Source organism: Xenopus tropicalis, chromosome 7 (genome assembly GCF_000004195.4).
Source record: "Xenopus tropicalis strain Nigerian chromosome 7, UCB_Xtro_10.0, whole genome shotgun sequence".
In the NCBI taxonomy this organism is placed as follows: domain Eukaryota; kingdom Metazoa; phylum Chordata; class Amphibia; order Anura; family Pipidae; genus Xenopus; species Xenopus tropicalis.
In genome coordinates, this window is record NC_030683.2 from 93,434,128 (window position 1) to 93,456,929 (window position 22,802).

The 22,802-nt window shown below is 39.3% G+C and overlaps 1 protein-coding gene across 1 annotated transcript; it reads left to right on the top strand.

Moving 5' to 3' along the window:
- Positions 1–5,766: 5,766 nt before the first annotated feature.
- On the top strand, positions 5,767–17,346 carry ube2j2 (ubiquitin conjugating enzyme E2 J2). Its single transcript, NM_001112898.1, is given in 7 exon segments — positions 5,767–5,805; positions 7,119–7,249; positions 11,267–11,307; positions 13,261–13,363; positions 14,118–14,256; positions 15,403–15,483; positions 16,008–17,346. Coding segments are annotated over 6 exon segments (780 nt in total). The 5' UTR covers positions 5,767–5,805; the 3' UTR covers positions 16,293–17,346.
- The last annotated feature ends 5,456 nt before the right edge of the window (positions 17,347–22,802 follow it).

Sequence of the window (22,802 nt, forward strand, 5' to 3'; positions counted from 1 at the left end):
GAATTATGGGAGATTATGAGGTTATGCTCTGTACATGTATGAGATCCTTTATTTGCAAACCCATTATCCAAAATTCCTGAAGGGCCATCTTCCAGGGTTCATTTTCTTTTTAAAAATAATTTCCTTTTTCTCTGTAATTATAAAACAGTCCCTTGTACTTGATAGTAACTAAGCTGCATGAATATTAGTGACAAAACTATCCCAATGGTTTTAAGCAGACTTAAGAAAAAATATGCTGCTTCTTATATAGAAAGATAAACATGGGTCAAATGAGAAGATACATGGGGTCAGTTACTGAAGCATTATTAGTGCAACAACTGTAACTGTAACCTGATTAAGTACATCACAAAGACATAGAACAAAAAGGCAAGGTCAGAGGCGTTTTTTTGGTCAGCTTTTACAATAGTTTTTTTGTCTGGCGCTAAGAATAGTTGAACCATCTAAACTTGTATTGCACTCATAGTTTCAAGTAGAAATGCTGGACTGAAGGAGGAAAATTAATCTTTTACTCAGGAAATATAAAACAGACAAAATTGGTATGTGGAATTGATTTAAAATTTTGAAACGTGATCCCCTTATATGCTCATACAAGGCAGCATCCAGATTTATAGCACATAGGGGCTAGGCAAACAGCCATTCTGAAGAGGTTGCTCTGGATGTGTCAGTGCTGGCTACACATTCCTTTAGTATTGGCCAGCTCAGTGTCAGCAGTACAAGTGAGCTGCACATCCAACACATGTGAAGATGTAGGCCCAAACGTTTTAAGAAAGGTATCAGGCCATGATATAGGGGTGCCTTTTTATTAGATATAATGAAGGTGTTTTGCAATTAAGGAGTCCCTTTTTTACTTTTCAAGCCTGTAGAAGCAACAGGTTATACCTTTTACCCATTCATTTTGACAGGTTTACTAGGTTTACTAAACAAGGTGTGTATATTTGGAAATTATTATATTCAGTGGAAGCTTAGGGGAGAAGTGGGGTGAGTATATACTGAGCAGTTAACCATCTCGAGGGAGAGAGCAGGTCTGTACTGGCTCAGCAAGAGTGGCCTCCAATGGCAGGCTATACCTGCACTAGATAACAAGGCTTCCACCATATGAGGGGGGTCAGATATTCTAGTCATCCATGCCGGTTGAAATAACTTGGCTGACACAAAGGCTTTGGCTTTAAAGGAGAACTAAAGCCTTACTAAAGAAGTAGGGTAGAAATGTGTGTACATTATGTTTTGGGCTTTTGTACCAGGCCAAAGCATACAACAGCCCTTTAGCAGGGAAGATTTGTGCCTCCAAAGATGCCCCAGTAGCTCCCCATCTTCTTTTCTGCTGATTGCCTGCACATGCTCTGTGCTGCTAGTCAGTTACTGAGCTTAGGGACCAGCTCAAAATATACTGTATATATAGAATATAAATGTAACAGTAAAAGGCTGACTATTAAATCAGAGTCACATTAAATTACAGATCTTAAACCAGGGCAATTGCATAAGTTCAGAACTAATTAATCCTGTAGAATCAGCTTATATGACAGACATATCTCATTTTCTGCTTGATAATTTGCAACGATCCCTAAGCTCAGCTTCTCAACAGCTGCTCAGAGCTAACTAAGCATTTGCACTGTCCTGGACAGTTCTAACAGAATCCAAGATAGGAAGTAACTGTAAAGAGCTATATCATTACTACTATAGAGATGCTTAAACTTTAAGCTAGTCCAGATGGATTATTATATAAAATATGGCAATTCTAGCCATATTAATTTTTAGGGTTTGGTTCTCCTTTAATTAATATTCAATATTAGAACAGGGATGGAAAGGTGATTAACCAGCTCAGTAGGTTTTTCTTTTTGCAAAAAAACACACCAGCACCCACTGATATCAAAAAGAAAAAAATGCAGTAATACTCAATTAGTTTTGGTCAGTTTTACTCACTGTCTTTTCTAAGTTGAATAAACTTGTATATCAAATGGTCTCTTATTTATTAATAAGGAAACCTTGTTTTAAAAAACTTAAATCAAATTTTTCGAATTTACAAGCTCAAAAAAACTCGAAAATCACGTTTCAGAATACGGCTTGACTTTGCCTATGATATCTCCTATTGACTTCTATAGAAACTCTCAAGCTTTTATTTTTTTTAATTCAGGCAAGTTTATTGAGAAGATTTTACAGCAGTTTCAGCATATATACATCACATTTATGAGGCAGAGTTACACAATGTAGTAAGGTTTTAGTATATGACATGTTTTGCAGTAACAAAAGTTGCAACAGCATTTGAAAATACATTGTAACCTTTTCTTTTGTATGCATTTTCCCTTTGTATGCATTTTCCCTTGTCATTTCTGACCGTTTCCCTCTGGATGTTGGCACATATTACAGTTTACAAACATATTATCTTAAAATGCTTTAAGAAAATACCGCCTATAGCTCTCTTAAGTGAGCCATTTTCTAGCCATTTTCCCCAAATTTTTTCGTGTTTTTTGGGAGCTCCTCTAGTTTTATATATTAGACTTTCCAATGTGCATAGGTGTTTGACTTCAGAGAGCCAATGTGAATATTTGGGGGGTGTTGAGACTTTCAATCTCCTTGTTATTGCTTTTTTTTCTAAAAATAAACATTCTCTGGTGAATACACTAAGATGTTGTGTGAGTAGTTCTTTGAGTCCTATGTCTAGCAGACACACCTGGGGGGTTCTTGGGAGTTTCACCTCTAGGATCAGGTCCAGCTTATTCAAAACCTTGGTCCAATATTTACGCAGGACCGAGCATTCCCACACCATATGCATTAGTGTGGCATTTTCTACAAGGCATCTAGGGCATTCCGATGTTGTATTTGGGAATATTTGATGCAGCTTAGTTGGAGTGTAATACGCTCTATGTACAAAATATAGTTGTATCATCCTATCTCTATAGCTAAATGATGCTGTGAGGGGAGATTCCAGCACCTCATCCCAACCATCATCATCTAGTGTGCCCAGGTCTGTTTCCCATTTTCCCCTTAGTTTCTCTAGGGGTTTGTGAAACACTTTGCTATGCAGATTAGCGTACAGTGAAGAGATTAGCCCTTTTGTGGAGCCTCGCATTAATAAATACCAAATAAGCATAACTTTAATTTGAGTAATGAGCAAAAAATCTTGAATCGAGAAAAAATAAAATAAGACTCTTGATAAATCACCCCTTTCATGTAAAACACCAGACCACAATCTAAATAATTCACAGTCTGTTTATGGGTAATTGTGGGTAACAGCTTGTGAAGCCTAACTCCAAACCCCCGGCAGTACTGGTCTTTACCAATGTACTTTTGGGGCCCTGGAATTTTCTGCAAGAGAACAAGAAACCTACACAGATCAGAGTTAATGGTTGATTTCACCCATTGTCTTTTCATATATTAGCCACTGTTTTATACCTAAATTCAATTTTACTCAACGTCTGCTCCTATATTATATGCCTCCCAACTGTCCCGATTTTTGTGGGACAGTCCCAATATCAACAGCTCAGCCAGTCTCGGATTCTTACTGAAATATTAATTCCTCTTTGATCTCCTGCACTGTACGCTAAAAAAGATACGTTTCTCAAACTTAATTAAATTAGTAGGTTGTTTTGGAGAGAGCCAAGAAAACTTAACACGTAACACCTGCAACTAGATTCAATTGTAACTTATAAGCTAAATAGGTCTCTTGGGGGAACTAAAACTTGCAGCTTAAAAGGAAATTTCATCTTTTTTAGGGAAACTGTAATAATACATAAAACAAGACCCCACAACCCCCAGAAATGTGTTCAAACTTTAAATATCCTGCCAAATTTTGTAAAAAATGGGAGTTGTATTTAGGGGGTGTGGCTGCATAAATGGGCATGGAAAAAAATTCCGCCACACTAGGAGCAGCATTTCTTTTTCAAATGTTGGGAGGTATGAAATTATATGCTTCCTTTGTTCCTTAAAGGAGACATATTGGATAAATGGGAAAAACCCTAATTTTGTAGGCAATTATGATATGATATAATATAATATATGGTGCTGGTTTCACTTTGTGCTAAAAGTTAAGGTGGCCATACACGTGGCGATCTGACGATGTTTCGTATGACCATCGGTCGCACGAAACATCGTAAGATCCGCCACACACCATTCAGGGCTGAATCGGCAGGTAAGGAGGTAGAAACAATAGGATTTCTACCTCCTTCTGCCGATTCAGCTCTGAAGGGAGAATATTGGTCAGGCGCCTTCTATGGCGCCCGATCAAAATTTTCAAACTGGTCCGATCGGCGAGTCGTCCGATATCAGCAGCTTCCTGCGATATCGGTCGACTTGCCGACATGCCATACACGCACCGATTATCGTACGAAACGAGGTTTCGTACGATAATATCGGTGCGTGTATGGCCACCTTTAATCCTATCTGTAAAAATGGCCCTTTTATTGGAGTTCCCAATAGATCCTATCAGTTCTCTGCCTGTGTTTGAAATGAAGGGTGGGCGTGTCCTAACAGTACCAGCCAGAAATTAATCCTATCTGTAAAAATGGCCCCTTTATGGGAGCTCCCTATAGATCCTATCAGGTCTTTGTGTTTGAAACGAAGGGTGGGCGTGTCCTAACAGTCCCTACCAGAAGCACAGCAGAAGGTGGATAGCCAATCACAGCCCTACACTCAGGCCCGGATTTGTGGCGAGGTCACAAAGGCCCGGGCCTAGGGCGGCACAATTTTAGGGGCGGCATGCTGCCCCGCCACAACGATATTTTAACTTTTAGTGGCCATACGGAGCAATGGGGACTTCTCCCCACTGCTCCGTATGGGAGTTTAAATGGCCGCGCATGTGCACTTGCGTCGGTGCAGCACGGCGCGGCGGTTTGTTTGCGCATGCGCACTGGGGAGAGGGGGGGCGCGAATTGGGGGGGCGGCCAAATTTGAAATCCGGCGCTGCCTACACTCACACAAGCACAGACAGGCTTCAGTTCCCTATCAGGTCAGCCTGCTGATTGGTTCCTATCCTACAGTGCAGTGTACTGAGAGCTCCCCAGCTCATCCAGAGAATTCAGCCAGCAGGAAGTGGAACAGATGGGCGGGGCTAGTGGGGTTTTGGTGGAATTTCTCAATAAATCAGTCCGAAACACAACTTCTTAAAATAAGCCTTCTATATTTAGAGGAGTATAATTCACTGCTACATTCATAATTTCTATAGGATACGTCTCCTTTAAATTATAAAATTCGACCTAGCTTAGTTCACACAAGAAAAATTAACCTAAATACTCTTCCCTTTATAGTCAAATTGGGAAAAGAGGCTCCAACTTCGATAGGTACTTTGACAACCAAAAGTACGTTCAAATAACGTATTTTTATATCTAACACAAATAAAAACTGTGAGCAGCACAAGAGATAGACAACTCGTGACTATTTGCAGCAGAGATTGCGCTAAAGCGTGCGTGTATTCTGTAGCGTCGCTGCGCTGGGTCGCGCTGTCTCACCTCATAGTATCGCGGGAAAAGACGTGATCTCTGGAACAGCTGTACGGAAGGGTCTGAATGGACATTTAAAAGAGCGATTAGGGAATGTACTGGGAAAGCGGGACCGTTGGGCGGTATGGAATGCAGGTGGAACCAGCAGTAAATGTTCTTATGGATTGAATGTATGTACAATAGTGAAAATAGTACCTGGCCTACCGCGACCTTTCGTTTCTATAGCAACTGACGCTTGTGCCTCACAGAAGCCCGTCAAAAGTACGGAACCGGAAGAGGAAGTGTTGCTGTCTTGAGTAGCCATATTGGAAGGGGGGTGAAAAGACAACGAGGAGAAAGACAGAAAAAGGGGCGAAGTGAGCTACGCTAAGAGGTGAGAATAGCAAAGAGGCGAAGTGGGAGGTTATTACAGAGGAACGGAAGGCACCGCTAGAAGGAATGGTTTAGAGGATGGCGAGATAGGTGTCCGGGGGGAAAGGGCCCTGTGAGAAAGTAGGAAGAGCCCGGGAGCTGGGCCCGACTCACCTCTGGCGAATAGAGGAGGGACCGGGCTACTGTCACCGTACCACTCACCGTACCACTCACAGTACCACTGCCCCTTCCTTCCAACTGCTATTAGATTTAGGGAATAGCAACTAGTGGTACAGCTGAACTGCCGTGCTACAACCCAAAGCTGCACAGCCCAGGGCAGTTGTTGTCAATCTGACTTCAGTCATAAAAACTATGTTCCTACATCATACGTGCATGGCTTTACACACGCAAAGCAAAATGAACAACAGATTTTGGTGCCGTGTTGTGGAGTAAAATAACTGCACTGCACTATAAACAGAAATGTAATTATCCTTATATACATAACATATGTAATCTTTTTATTGTCTGCCTCGCATGGCACTAATAATATATATAGAGAGAACTATAGTGCCTGTGGCAGCCACTGCCAGTAATGTTCAGAAACACAGAAGCTGTGAGAGGTCCCAACCTTACACACTGTGTCTTCCACAAGCAGCATATTTCCCATTCTTTTGAATGGAAAGCAATGAGTAGCATAACTAGTGCAGTATTTGCACTGCGGCCAGCCCTTGCCAATATTTGTCTATATGTATTTTGTGGTCACAGCCTCATTGCATTAAAATGTAGTGGCTGAGCACAACTTTCCCTTTCTTGCCAGTACCTGTCATCCTGCACATTGGAAAAATCAATATACAGGGGTCTTTGGTATTTATCAGTTAATGCCATGGCAGGGCAGGCCCTTGTGGAATTACAGCAATTTCAGAGTACAAAGTTGTGACCACTTGTATGGTCACTATTCCACAAGAAACTATGTAGACAGCTCAGTGATTTAAGTGTAACTTCTAGGAACTGTAAGAAGATAATGCTGAAATTTATAAGAACTCCTTAAGGCCAATTAAATATGAGCCTGTCACTAGGAAGGGAAATTTCTAGGCGCTTTCACTGAAACCACAAACTAAAAAACAATAGCACAACATATTAGTAATTTGAAAAAGTTATTTGAAAGTGCTATATGATAGTGCCAAACTTCTCCATATTTTTAGTGCTTGTTTGTTGAAAAAATGATCACCATACCTGTGTGTGCTGTTCTTTAACTGCAAATTATACCAAAAGAGTAGCTTTTGGGTAAAATGAATTAAGACCGTTTTTTACAAGCCAGCTTATTCTTTTACCTAGATGAGCAACAACAGTAATAAGAGAGCTCCAACAACTGCCACTCAGAGGTTAAAACAGGATTACCTAAGGATCAAGAAAGACCCAGTGCCTTACATTTGTGCAGAACCCCTTCCTTCAAATATTCTTGAATGGTAAGAATTGTTTTACAGGACCGATTACACATTGACTAATAAATACTTTGTGACAGGGAAGTAACTGGTGTCCTATATATTCTTTCATAGAGATATTTAAGATCTTATTTATTTATGAAGTACACAAAGCACTGGCTAAAACACTAATAATTAGTTCCTATCAATAATGCCTAAGTATATTCTGCAATTTTTTTATTTCATAGGTTTTAAATGTAAGGATTCACCAAATCCGGGGGATTCAGTCTCTTTCAGGGGGATTCAGGTTTAACTGAATCCAAGTGCCTGGCTAAACTAGTCCTTAAAATCACACGAACATGGAAGTTGAAATTTTTTTCCGAGCACAAAGCCCTCCAGGATCTATTTTGCATATTCAAGTTAGGATTTGGTTTATGATTCAGCCGAATACCAAAATAGTGGATCCCAAATTATGATGTTATGTAGTGAAATCTGTGGAGACTTGGAGCACACTGGGAGCCATAAAAATCCTTTGTAGGGCCACATTTAGCCTGCAGGTTGTTGCAATGTGCAGCCCAGAGAGGTGCACAGGTATATGGGGCCTATTACTTGGTAACCTGCTATCCAGAACTCTGAACTCTAACAGTTCATGTGTGTTATCATATGAATAAGGAGTCTGTTGTGCACGTTAGTGAATTCCTCTACTTAAGGGTAAACAAAGTTACTAGTTCCTAATGTTTCATACCAGAGACACATTCCTTGCAATCGCTTAAGCAGAACACTACAAATTAGACATGGCCCATTAAATCTGTCAGTTAGGTCTAGTATTTAAAATGAATTAAACTCTATTGTACATTACCCACAATTTGATCTTAGGATAGCTTTGTCTGTCCAAATGTGTTTTGCTAAAGTTCTCATATTTATGTGCAAATCGGGTTAAACCATAGTGTGTTGGGTATGTATAATTCTCTATGAACAGGAACAGCTACTAGTTTTTCAGGATCTTTTTAGCTCCTGCTACGTCTCCATTCAGACACACAGGTAAATAAAAGGATTCATTGTTTCTCTATGGCTGTGTACACATTTTCACCAGTGCTGAAAAATAGGCCTCATGCGTAGTCAGAGGGAAACGAGCCCCCCTTATTTGGCCTTCTGCCAGCAGTGGATGATTTGCAGATGTGGTGAAAACTGAACACAGCGCCAGCGACTTCTGTATAAATAACCAAAAACTTGTATTGTAAACAGTGGTACCATATAGATCAAAGACCCAACCAGAAATGTAAATCTTACACTGCAATCTACCATGCTTTTTTTATTCCATGTTGTACGGCACTAAATGGTGATGCATAGATTTCTTAATGACCTCCGGGTTAAGTTTTTTTTTTTTAATTATTTTGGAGCTGTACTTTTTTTTAATTTTTAGATGAATAGCCCCGTTATTGAAACTAACGTTTAATATGATGTAGACTAGCATTTCTTAAACTGTAAAACCAGTCTTAATTGCAGTTCTAGTGGGGCCAGAGTGGACGTCTAGCTATTTACACAGGTTTGGTATGGGACCTGTTATCCAGAATGCTTGGGACGTGTGGTTTTCCAGATAAGGGATCTTTCTGTTATTTGGATCACCATACCTTAAGGCTACTAAAAATCATTTGAACATGTAAATAAACCTAATGGGATTGTTTTGCCTCTAGTAAGGATTAAGTATATCTTGGGTTAGAATAAAGTACAAGGTACTGTTTTATTATTACAGAGAAAAGGGGAATCATGTTTAAAAACTGTAATTATTTTATTTCAGTGAACTGATGGCCTTCCCGTAATTCGGGGCTTTCTGTATAATGGGTTTCCAGATAACAAATGCCATCCTTTAATAATAATACTTGTAGACACATGAACAATCGGCTTACGCATTTCGTGTTTAGAGACACTTAATCATAGGTCTGTGATTAAGTGTCTTTGAACACAAAACACGTAAGCTGGTAGTTTTATTGGAGTACCATTAACAACTTTTAATGAAGAATTCTGTCTGAAGATTTGCTCATTATATGCTTGCTCTTTCAAAAAAATGGTTAATTAAAGAAATAGGCTAGAAATGTACATTATATTTTGGGCTTCTGTACCAGCCCAAGGCAACCCCAGCCCTTTAGCAGGGAAGATCTGTGCCTTCAAAGATGCCCCAGTAGCTCCCCATCTTCCTCATGCTCTGTGCTGCTGTCACTTACTGAGCTTAGGGACCAACTCACAATATACTGTATATATAGAATATATTTTAAGGCTGATTGGTAATTTATTAAGATTCACATTACATGGCAGCTCTGAAACCAGTGCAATTAGCATAAGAATTTAATAATCAACCCAGTAGCATCTGCTTAAATGACAGGCCAGCCTCATTTACTGTTAAAGGAACTGTAACACTAAAAAATAAAAATGTTTTAAAATAATTAAAATATAATGTACTGTTGCCCTGCACTGGTAAAAGTTGTGTGTTTGCTTCAGAAAGTCTACTGTAGTTAATAGAAATAGCTGTTGTGTTGCCATGGGGGCAGCCATTTAAATTGAAAAAAGGAGAAAAGGCACAGGTTACATAAGAAGATAACAGATAACTGTGTAGAATACAATGGGAATCTATGCTACTTATCTGTTATCTGCTTAGTAACCTGTGCCTTTTCTCCTTTTTTCAATTTAAATGGCTGCCCCCATGGCTACACAACAGCTATTTCTATTAACTACAGTAGTCTTTCTGAAGCAAACACACAACTTTTACCAGTGCAGGGCAACAGTACATTATATTTTAATTATTTTTATACACTTTAATTTTTTGGTGTTACTGTTCCTTTAAGTCTGATAATTTCAGACTGCCCAGAGCAGAATCCAAGATGAGGAGCTCCGGTGACAACTGTAAAGACCTATATCATTAGATATATAGTATAGAGTAGAGTATAGAGATACTGAAACTTTGGAATAGTGCTGTTAAATTAGTATATAAAATATGATATTTCTAGCCATATTCATTTTTAGGGTTTAGTTCTCCTCGCTAAACTACACTGGAGATTTTGATTAGATTTTGTTAGAAATGTAATTTAAAAAAAACACGCAACAGCATGAGCTTTTGTAGGATCCTGCAAAATCTGAACCAAACAGCTGTAATGCAAATCGGATCAGAAAAAGTTGATGCCATCCTACAAGTTGGATGTAGTTGCATGGGTCAAAATATAATGGGACTGATGTAAAATGTGCAAACTGTGTGAAATATTTTCCATCCGACACATCCGAAAAGATAAAATTTACTAAAATACAGATGTAGCTGTAGGAACAAAATTCAGCATCAAATTTTGGGTATTCAGTTTAGCCCTTAAGAGCATGAGTTTGAAAGTCATCTGGGCTCAGCCTCTTATGGCAGTGGCACACGGGGAGATTAGTTGCTCCGCGATAAATCTTTGTTACAGTGGGCGACTAAGCTCCCTGCAATGCCACCCCACCGGCAAGAATATAAATTGCTGGTGGGATGGCATATGTGTAGCTTTGGTTGCCCAAACTAATATGCATGTGCGCCACTGCCATTACAGGTTCCATTACAAATGATCTTGACAAAGATTTAACAACATGACAACATTTACCTTCAAAAACACTTTAGAGAGGGAGAAGATACAGGTTTCCACATGCTAATTGGCATAGATTTTCCCGCATAGAGTAACTTATTTGTCTGCCTTTTTACGTGTAAGAGATTGGGAGCTGCAATTTTGGTCTAATGATTAAATTTCATGTATAAACTGAACAATAGCATATAAATATTTTTTCCTGGCACCATATTGTAATAGGGCTTGCAGATAACATTGACAAAATTTTGCCTATGCTGTAGGCAAGAAATTGAGATTTCAGTTGGTAATACCATTGGAATGATCTGCTAAAAAAGCTCTGAGATTTTTTTTTTTTGTAAAAAAAAGAAATGTAAAAGAAAGATTCAAAATATCAGCATGATCTTTTGTAAGCATAATGTGAATTTACTTCTTTCATATTAGTTTATATAAATATTTACTTTGTAAATATTGATTTGATTTGTAGGCACTATGTGGTGCGAGGACCTGAGATGACACCATATGAAGGTAGGTAGATCTCCCAATATTATTTACTCTGCTCCTAACCAGATAATATCCCTGTCATTACTGAAACATTTAATGGCACTATTTGAAAAATTATCTGCATATCATCGATAGAACCCTATTTCCTGGGACTAATGCTTTTTGTGAATTGGAAGCATCCTCTAAAAAGAGGATCCAGGGAATGACATTTATTGAAAAGCTGTCTGTAGGTAGGTTTAAGGTAGCTCTTAATAATAAGAAACAATCAAATAGAAAGTTCCTAAGTTATATGTGGGTACATACACTCCACCACCCTGGCTTGAGTTAAATAAAGTGTGTGCTGCTGCTAGGTCTCTGGCTACCAGTATTGGAGTTGCACTGTAAACACTGCTAAATGTTTGGGCATAAACTCTTAATATTGATGTTTAAATTGTAATATATGTATATCAAGTTTGATTACAAACTAATACAGAAACAGTGCCCAGAAGAGCATGTAGTGTCCTTCTTATCACATTGAGAAGTCTTGTACAATTCCATAGTAACAATTTTATTTATGAGTATGTAGTCAAGGTTATTTTACAAAATTGGTTAAAGGGAAAATATAACCCCCTTTTGACATAAGCTCTTTCACCTGTAGGCTTGGGTAGAAAGGTGCATAAACACTATTTGAGCTTCCAAAAAAAAAATATTTCATACCCAATTCAACAGATTAAAAGGAACCTATGTTATTCACCATTACCCCCGCCATAGGCTCACAGTACACATAACATAAACCCCTCTCCCACCTTGTTCTTAAAGGAACAGTAACACCAAAAAAAATCAAGTGTATAAAAGAAATTCCAATATAATGTACTGCTGCCCTGCACTGGTACAACTGGGGTGTTTGCCTCAGAAACACTACTATGGTTTATATAAAGAATGCAGCTGTGTAGCCCCGGGGGCAGCCATTCAAAGGAGAAAAGGCACAGGAGCTTATCTGCACAGGCAGATAACAGATAAAACAATATTGTATTCTACAGAGCTTATCCGTTATCTGCTATGTAACCTGTGCCTTTTCTCCTTTTTTCCAGCTTGAATGGCTGTCCCCAGGGCTACACAGCAGCTTATTTATATAAACTATAGTAGAGTTAGGGTAAAGACACACAGAGCTACTTGTAGCAGCTACTTGTCACGGCTACAGAAATAGACAATGCTGATAAATTACTGATAACTGTCTCTACGTGTGTTTTAGCAGAGGCAATTCTCAGTATTGTCTATGGCAGGGCATTTTCTGGTGTTTAGTAGCCACGACAAGTAGCTGCTACTAAGTAGCTCTGTGTGTCTTCACCCTTACTGTAGCAAACACACAACTTTTACCAGTGCAGGGCAACAGTACATTATATTATATTATATTTCATTTACTTTAAAACTCTTTAATTTTTTGGTGTTACTGTTCCTTTAAGTGATGGATTTAGCATAAAGGATAAGTAAGCCTTTTATTTTAAAATCCCCTAAAATTACTATAAACTAGTTGAACTGACTGTAATAGAGAGAGAAATCTGGATGCTGGGAAAAAAGGTATGGCATTCTGGGGGCTGTAAAAAGCAATTTTAGAGATTAAAAAAAAAGTTTATTCTTTAAACTCTACAGAGCAGTGATCTCCTTCCTCTTCTTTCTGACACTTTAATCGTTCATATAACTGTACTTATTATTGTATTTACCTCTGTTCTATAAATTTATTGTTGTACTATACAGTGCTGCATACATAAGTACTGCTGTGTAAATAAAAAATTTCATACATACTGTGCTTTCCATAGTGGGTGGTGCACTTCACAATGGAAGATGTGGTTGCATAATAACGTAAGCCTAGGGAAGAAATGGCTCTTATGAGTAACGTGGCTTTCTTTTAATCTGTGGAATCAGCTGTAGTAAATAATTCATGTAAACTATATTTTCTGTAAACATAGGAATATTCAATTTTACTTTTCTCTTTACTAGGTGGTTATTACCATGGCAAACTTGTTTTTCCAAGAGAATTCCCTTTTAAACCTCCTAGTATCTATATGATCACTCCAAATGGACGATTTAAATGTAATACCCGGTAAGGCTTTTTTTTTTTTTTATTGCTTGTTAAATGATAAGAGGTCAATAAGCCTGAGCATAAGCATAATGTAATTGGCGTTTGTCATTCGTAAAAGAAACTGAAACTCCAATAACTGCTGTGGATCACTTACCAGTATATTAATAAGGAATTGCTTTGGATTTTGGCAGCTAAAATTCCATCAGGAGGGTAGTTGTTCAAAAACTGGCATTTGACATTGCAGGGGTAATTTACAGAAGAGCAAAAGCGGTAAGGGGCACAAGAGTGCTCATCCACAGATCCCCCTGATACTACTGAAAAACAGGAGGCTCAGGCCAGCCTTGTCTTTATCATTGCAGGCTGTAAGAACAAAGAATGTTGTGGCTTGCATCTCCTGAATGCCACACAGGATCCCATCTACCACCCCTCAGAAATACAGCAGGGACAGAATTGTATTCATGGGGTACCACAGGCCTCTGCGCTCCAGTTCTACACTGGTGGAAGGCAGTGAGAAAATGCAAAAAAAGATGCAATGCACCTGTAGGCACTACGTGGTGCCAACTTTGCACACAGCCTTTCTCAATATAAATGATTTCTAATCACTTTAGTCTGCTGCTTACCCTAACAGCTGGCATAAAAACCTTTTTTTTTTTTCTTCTTCTTTACATGTTGTGTTTACATTTTGATCTTGCCAAGATTTATGGTCTTACAGGATTTTTGCCCACCTACTCTTTTCAATTTGTAATAATATATTTTTTTTTATTTTGGCAAATAGTCTCTGCCTTTCGATCACAGACTTCCATCCTGACACATGGAATCCAGCGTGGTCAGTGTCCACAATTCTAACTGGGCTTCTTAGCTTTATGGTGGAAAAAGGTCCCACGCTGGGGAGCATAGAAACATCAGACTTTACAGTAAGTTCCAGCACCTTTTTTGTCACTTTTAATCATAATTTAAATATGTAAATGAAAGTAGAATTTAATTCATCTGTCTCAAATACACACACATGGTCTTGGTGTTACTTAATATCCTGATGTTGACACATCTCCCTAAGTCTCAGAGTGTTACTTTTATGGGTATCCAGTTTAGTCTTTCCTCCAGGGTGAAGTTGCTTTGCCTTGTGTAAAGCCCTGGAGTGACAGAACTAATGGAAGTAGTAGTGAAGAAAAGGGTGCATGGGATTTGGTTATGTTACAAGACCTAAGCTCTTTTGAAATTTTGGGGGGGGGAACAAGTGACACTTTTCTGTTATACATCTAGAACTCTAGAATAGAGGCTTACATCTAGATAGATTCAATAGAAAATATTGTACATATCTCCTGTCAGATACCAAGCAATAGTTAGTGAAACAGATGACATTTGCCCCCGGTGAACCCTGCTCCCCATAGCATAGGTATGATTTGAAGTGATCTGTGAGAAGTGCCCAGTGGTGATCATTAGCTAGTGGGTAATCTGGTTAGAAATCCAGAGGACACTTGCCCTTATACTTAGTTCTGAATGGTTTGACATCTTTCATAGAGGTCATTGTGACTGATGGTGGTCCTTAGCTAGTGAGTGATCATAACACTTTTGAATTATACAAGTCAAAAGTTGTTATAGACAAGACAAGTTATAGATCTTCTGGCCATTTTGTTTATATTGACAAGCTGAGGAATACATTAAGTGGTCATGTTATTGCTTTTATTATTTATCATCACAGTAAATAAAATGCTATCAAGCACTTGCTAGTCAGGCACAAAACTGCAATTTTTATGGTCAAAGCCTAAAATACTGTTTGTTTCAGGTGTAATACAAGATGAACAGAGCCAGCACACAGAGATTCAACATGGGATTCCCCTGTGGTTTGTTGTGTACTCTGCTTGACACAATAAACCACCGGGGATTCCCATATTGAATTGCTTCTGCGTGCTGGCTCTGATTCGTGTTGTATTATAAAGTATAAAAGGGGAAAAGAGAAGCAGTTAAGGTGTGCATCTGCATTTTACTATATAGGTTTCAGACAAAAGTCTTATATTAATAAACCATGACCTTACATAACTTTTCTTTGTCCCACCATACAGAAACGACAGCTAGCAGCACAAAGTTTAACATTCAACTTAAAAGATAAAGTATTCTGTGAACTGTTCCCAGAAGTTGTAGAGGTGAGACTTGTTACTGTGTCATTGTTACTTTTTGTATTTATGTCATAAACTAATTTCTATGCTATAAAAATGCCTGCAGCACTACTGTTGTATCTCAAAAAAGAATGTAGGTACTTGCCAGTTAATGTTATGTTAGGATTTCATGAGCACTCCGCCATTTAGAATAGAATACAGACCAATATAGCCTGATTCTTTAATAGGGCACATGCATTGCTAAGTAATACAAATAGAGGATTATGCATCAAATCATTTTAATTATATGCTGGCTTTCCAGCCATTAAGATTGTTGGCAGTATGTTTGCATAGGGCTTTAATATTTGGAGGCTGACCTGTTTAGAGAACAGGATGAGCTCACTTGGAGCAATGCATTCCGCCCACAGGCGGAAAAGTGGAGACTTTGTTTTGAACTTCAAATGATAAAAAATTATAGTTTTTCTGTTACATTTTGCTACGTCCGTAAAGCTTAGTTTTGGGGAAAACAATTTAATTCACTTTTTTATTATACCACTGCCACTTTTTTTTAGGAAATCAAACAAAAACAGCGTGCGCAAGAAGAGCTAAGCAACAGGCCGCAAACACTTCCTCTCCCAGATGTTGTACCAGAAACAGAAGCACACATTGGTCAAAATGGGGCAGCACTTCTGAATGGCCATGTTCCATTGGCAGCAGCAAATCATCCAGGCCTTCAGCAGCCAAACCGTAACCATGGACTATTAGGAGGTGCACTGGCTAATGTATTCGTAATAGTTGGGTTTGCAGCCTTTGCCTACACAGTCAAGTATGTACTGAGAAGCATAGCCCAGGAGTGAAGGCCTTGTCAGAAGTGCAAAAAACAGAATCAGAGACCAAACAAGCACTCGCCAGAGAACATGGACAGATTTGTGCGGTTGGACTCCCACACCACCTCTCGGGCTCTCGGGTCATTGCTATTTGTGCTACTGTTGTACAGGTGATATATCAGTTGGCTCATGGGTTTATTATCATTTTTTTTTTTTTTTTTTTTTTTTAGAACGAGAAGAGTGGTTGCGTGTTTTCTGTGGAAGCAAACATAATAAGAGAACCCGTTGTATGTTCACTGAAGTCTGGTTGCTAAGTCCATAATCACCAGATATCTTCATTTCTACCATCTATTTAGTACAAAAATCTTAGTACAAGCAAATCTGTTACTTTTTTTTCTTTTTTTTTTTAAAAAAAAGCCCTTTTTATTACTTTGTAATGCTGCACACAATATGCAGAGGCAGCTGCACTCTATCCAGCACCTTTCTGAAATGATACCAACATCTGTGGCCAAACTTTTTATACCCACTGTTTATCTACAACACTGTGCACTTACAGGCTCCAGAACATTTGTCCTATTTGGATATCCCTCAGCCAGCGATTAGATCCTTGTTGAAAAAAGATTGCATTTTTAATTGTAATATATAGATAGAACAGTGAGGCATTTTTTTTTTAAAGATGAACCCTGTATTAATAATATTTGGATTAATTTATCTTGTAATAAAAAGGATATTGCCCTCCTAAATGGTTTAGAGAATCCCAAGAAATCGTTTAACATGTTCTAGCAACAAATATCAGATTACATATGCAGAAAGCAATTCTTAATGCTATCCTACAATATACTGGAGGCCAGTTATGATTAGCAGAAGACAATGCTGTGGTCCTGTGTGTAGGATAGAGCTGAAAATATGTTGACAAATATACAATTTCATCATATTGATGTTTAGCACGTCAGCATTTTTGCTGCCGTCTGTTTGCAAAGAATGTTTCACACCAAAACAAACAGACCTCTGGGTCAGTCATAGATTATACCCAAATCTGTGTATCTATCTATGTAGAATAAACAATTTGCAAACCCTTCCAAAATTACAATCTCCTTTTAATATTATCTCAGCAATGCATTGTCCGGCAGGGTGGGCCTGACAGATGGTTTCATGTTTTGACATCAGATAATAATAATGATGTTGTGTAAAAACAAAAGTCTGTGTAGAGAGTGAGTTTAATATCATTTTGTAAATATTTTGTTATTTAGGCTAGCACATTTTTGCATCCAGTGTTATGCCAACAATCCTACATTTATTATATTACCCTCTGCTCTGCTGATTTGATATACGGTGATGTCCAGGTGTACGATTATGAGATTGGGTGGCTAAGAAGGGTTAATAGAGAAAAAACGTATATATAACGAATATTGGAAGCGCTGTTCTGGCAAAATGATTTATTTGCTCGCTATTGTGCTTAGCACCAGAAAGTACATCCTTCTCGAGTGAGAGATGTTTAAAGGGAATCTTGGTAGACGTTTGCTGGAACTGATATTTTAGTATCAGGCTCAGACAAGTTCCAGAAACCATGTGTAATAACTGATATTTAGTTGTCATTGCATTCCCCTCATATACAACCTACTAGTATTTACCTGTTTAGGATTAGATATCTCCTTGCAAATAAAGGTGGGTGTGGAATGGTTCTAATAAAGCACAAGGAAAATTAGGAAAGCACCATGGTTGAAACACTTTGTGAAGACTTTCTGATCCTGGAGAACTTCCGTGTTTTTATTTAACCATATAAACTAGCAAGTACAGATGGTTAAAAATAGTCTCTCCAGTTCTGACATCTGTTACAATCTAGTCAAATAAGCTCCACCTGTCAGTAAAGTGGAAGAAGAGGATCCAAAGGGACAGGAGATGGTGCCAATGGACTCTGGTATGCTACTCTGCATCTTTAGCTTTTAGGTAGGGTCCTGCATACAAAAACACTGTATTGAATGCATAAGGAGCAGCAACAGTTGGACTAAAGAAATTTAGCCCCCCCCCCCCCCAAAAAAAAACAAATCTTTGCGTAAGGACCTGTGTGTGTGTGTCTGTAAAGTTTAAAGGCCCATTCAAATTGCTACTATGTCCTTTATCTTTGTCTCTTCAGTCATCCAGTCACAGACCGGAAAATAAATAGCAGATGACCTGGTTATAACAAAAAAGGGATAAGAATGAACAAGAAGATTTTAGCTTCGGGTTGGCCCCAGCCACCACATATTTTAAATTGCAAAAATAAATACACGTGAAGTTGCCAAGTCAAAAAGTCTAGGTCAGTCATACTGATAGTTTACTTTAGAAACCAAATAAACCAATTTTATGTAACTGTAGGGCAATACATATGCATAGGTTATACTGCAGGGAACCTTGCTTTACTCTTAGGGGCACATTTACTAACCCACGAACGGGCCGAATGCGTCCGATTGCGTTTTTTTCGTAATGATCGGTATTTTGCGATTTTTTTCGGAAATTATCGCGACCTTTTCGTTACCAATACGATTTGCGCGAAAAAACGCGAGTTTTTCGTAGCCATTCCTAAAGTTGCGCAAAATCTGGCGATTTTTTCGTAGCGTTAAAACTTGCGCGAAAAGTCGCGATTTTTTCGTAGGGTTAAAACTTGCGCCTTTTAAGTTTTAACGCTACGAAAAAGGCGCGACTTTTCGCGCAAGTTTTAACGCTACGAAAAAATCGCCAGATTTTGCGCAACTTTCGGAATGGCTACGAAAAACTCGCGTTTTTTTGCGCAAGTCGTAATGGCTACGAAAAACTCGCGTTTTTTCACGCAAATCGTATTGGTAACGAAAAAGTCGCGATAATTTCCGAAAAAGACGTAAAGGCGCCGAAAAAATCGCAAAAAATACGAAAAAGTTGCAAAATGTTCGTTTTCCAATCGGAATTTTTCCAATTCGAATTCGTGTCTTAGTAAATCAGCCCCTTAGGATGTGGAACCTATGAAACAATGAACCTGTACTTCTGCTGGCTTCAGTTAATGTAAAATAGCATAGTTTGTTTTTTCAATCTGTGTCCCTCATTTCAAAAGAAAACGCACATTACATTGTGTGCAGTGCTACAAAAGACCAGTGTGTTGCGCTGACTGCGGTTGTCTTCTATATCACAATTGTATCTGGTTTATTACATCCTTTTACTATAATCAACTGGTATCACCTCATTCTAATGCATAGACCAAATACTGTTTAATACCATACAGATTAGATGCTCTAGATCAGTGCTGTCCAACTGGCGGCCCGCGACCCCCCTCTGTGTGTGCCATACACACAGGCAGCATAGGGCAAGCAAAGTATGGCACACACAGGCAGGGTAGGGAAGGCAGAGTATGGCACACACAGGCCAAGTTTGGCACAAACCAGCCAAGAATGGCACACACAGTGAAAGTATGGCACATGCAGGCAGGGTAGGGAAGGCAGAGTATGGTACACACAGGCAGGGTAGGGCAGGCAGAGTATGGCACACACGGGTAGGGCAGGCAGAGTATGGCACACACACAGGCAGGGTAGGGCGGCAGAGTATGGCAGGTTTTTGCTGTACTACAACCATTAATATGGGTATGGTGATGTGATAACATGGGTGTGGTTTTAAGTGGGTGTGGTTTCAAAAAGGGGAGTGGTCAAAACTGGCTTCCATTATCGGCCCTCCACCACGTAGGTCGGAAAAATTCCGGCCCTCGGTACAACAGAAGTTGGACAGCACTGCTCTAGATGCATCCTTTCTCCTTCTGACTGATAATGGGTTCAGTCAGTTGCTAAATGCTTGGGGAGATGAGCACTTGCCCAGAAAGCTAAATGCTATTATATACCATTATCTTCCAGACCTTTTTACCTTTGTAGGCTTTGGCTGTTATTCCCCAGCCTCCTGTTGTTGGCAACGATTTCCATTCCACCTTGAATAATATCAGTATAATCTATAAAAAGTGGAGTGAGGAATTTGCTCCACTGCCAGTGAGTGATAAAGCTGCATAGACAAAGCCAGAAATAAGCTACACTTTCCTCTTTAAACTTGTTCTTGCCTGTACTCTTCCTATTACCCTGCACTTGACATCCACTTTGCCCTCTATTTCATTGTCATGTGATGCCTCAAGCCTATGTCACCTATACAACTGGCTGTGCAAGGTGAGTTAGTTGGATCCCAGTGTGGGAACCATGGGTGTGTCAGAAGGTACTGTCTCATGAACCTGCTCACACTGACTTCCTACTGGGGACTCTATGCGATTACATTCACTTGGATGGAAAAAAAATTAAAGTGATATGGTTCTATCCTTGATCACGCCATTTTTGTCATACGGACTTGTCCAAATCCATCTATACAGTAGAATGGCCATTTTATGTTTTTTCAGGGAGCCAGAAAAAAATGGTGTAAACTTGTTCACCTCGCAGGATAATGACACAGCCGCACAGGCAGATTAGTAAGTATGTGGCTAATTCACCTGTACCACTGTGTATTAACATGAATTGCCCAGTGGGAAAACAGACATCGCCTATGTGTCATGTAGTAGCCTGAAGCTGGGCCTCCACACAACACAAATAGTTTACCACCAGCAATTTACATTAATGCTGGTAGGAAGGTAACTTCAGACGTTTGGGCTTAATAGGGTTTAATTGGGATCCATTCATGGCTGCAAAAGAAACGTGTCTTTGAAAAGGGCAGCACTGGAAAGAAGGGGACACAAACTCAGGGCTCATGTTAAAATGTACCCCTGTTTTTTTTGTTAGAATGCTTTGTATCCAAGACAGGAAACTGATTTATTTTTTAAGATGAACAAGTAACTATGACCTGTACAATTCTTATAAGGGTTAAAATGAAAACCACAGTTTTGGTGAGCACAACTTCCCCTTGTTTACTATAGTTTATACAGGAGCAGTGGCCAGCTCCATGTCTTCCCAGATACTGTCCGGTGATCCCAGTGGAGCCAATAAAAGGGCAACCATTCAGGAGCTTCAACCTTAGAAAGCTTAGAAGTTACAGGTAAAACTCAATCCTTTTGTTAAATGTATATTGAAGCAGTAGAATTCTTATTGAATCTCATAAATCAGTGTTGGACTGGCCAGAAGGGATGACTTTGACGTAGTTGGCCAGCTTGTATATATTGCAATATATGGAAAAACAATCCCTGTTTTGCTTAGAGGGGAGGGCATTTCTTGGTAGCTTAATGCACAGAATGTCTTATTGTCCTATACAGTATACAGTGGCTTGCAAAAGTATTCGGCCCCTTGAACTTTTCCACATTTTGTCACATTACAGCCACAAACATGAATCAATTTTATTGGAATTCCACATGAAAGACCAATACAAAGTGGTGTACACGTGAGAAGTGGAACGAAAATCATACATGATTCCAAACATTTTTTACAAATAAATAACTGCAAAGTGGGGTGTGCGTAATTATTCAGCCCCCTGAGTCAATACTTTGTAGAACTACCTTTTGCTGCAATTACAGCTGCCAGTCTTTTAGGGTCTCTACCAGCTTTGCACATCTAGAAACTGAAATCCTTGCCCATTCTTCTTTGCAAAACAGCTCCAGCTCAGTCAGATTAGATGGACAGCGTTTGTGAACAGCAGTTTTCAGATCTTGCCACAGATTCTCGATTGGATTTAGATCTGGACTTTGACTGGGCCATTCTAACACATGGATATGTTTTGTTTTAAACCATTCCATTGTTGCCCTGGCTTTATGTTTAGGGTCGTTGTCCTGCTGGAAGGTGAACCTCCGCCCCAGTCTCAAGTCTTTTGCAGACTCCAAGAGGTTTTCTTCCAAGATTGCCCTGTATTTGGCTCCATCCATCTTCCCATCAACTCTGAGCAGCTTCCCTCTCCCTGCTGAAGGGAAGCACCCCCAGAACATGATGCTGCCACCACCATATTTGACAGTGGGGATGGTGTGTTCAGAGTGATGTGCAGTGTTAGTTTTCCGCCACACATAGCGTTTTGCATTTTGGCCAAAAAGTTCCATTTTGGTCTCATCTGACCAGATCACCTTCTTCCACATGTTTGCTGTGTCCCCCACATGGCTTGTGGCAAACTGCAAACGGGACTTCTTATGGTTTTCTGTTAACAATGGCTTTCTTCTTGCCACTCTTCCATAAAGGCCAACTTTGTGCAGTGCACGACTAATAGTTGTCCTATGGACAGATTCCCCCACCTGAGCTGTAGATCTCTGCAGCTCGTCCAGAGTCACCATGGGCCTCTTGGCTGCATTTCTGATCAGCGCTCTCCTTGTTCGGCCTGTGAGTTTAGGTGGACGGCCTTGTCTTGGTAAGTTTACAGTTGTGCCATACTCCTTCCATTTCTGAATGATCGCTTGAAAAGTGCTCCGTGGGATGTTCAAGGCTTTGGAAATCTTTTTGTAGCCTAAGCCTGCTTTAAATTTCTCAATAACTTTATCCCTGACCTGTCTGGTGTGTTCTTTGGACTTCATGGTGTTGTTGCTCCCAATATTCTCTTAGACAACCTCTGAGGCCGTCACAGAGCAGCTGTATTTGTAATGACATTAGATTACACACA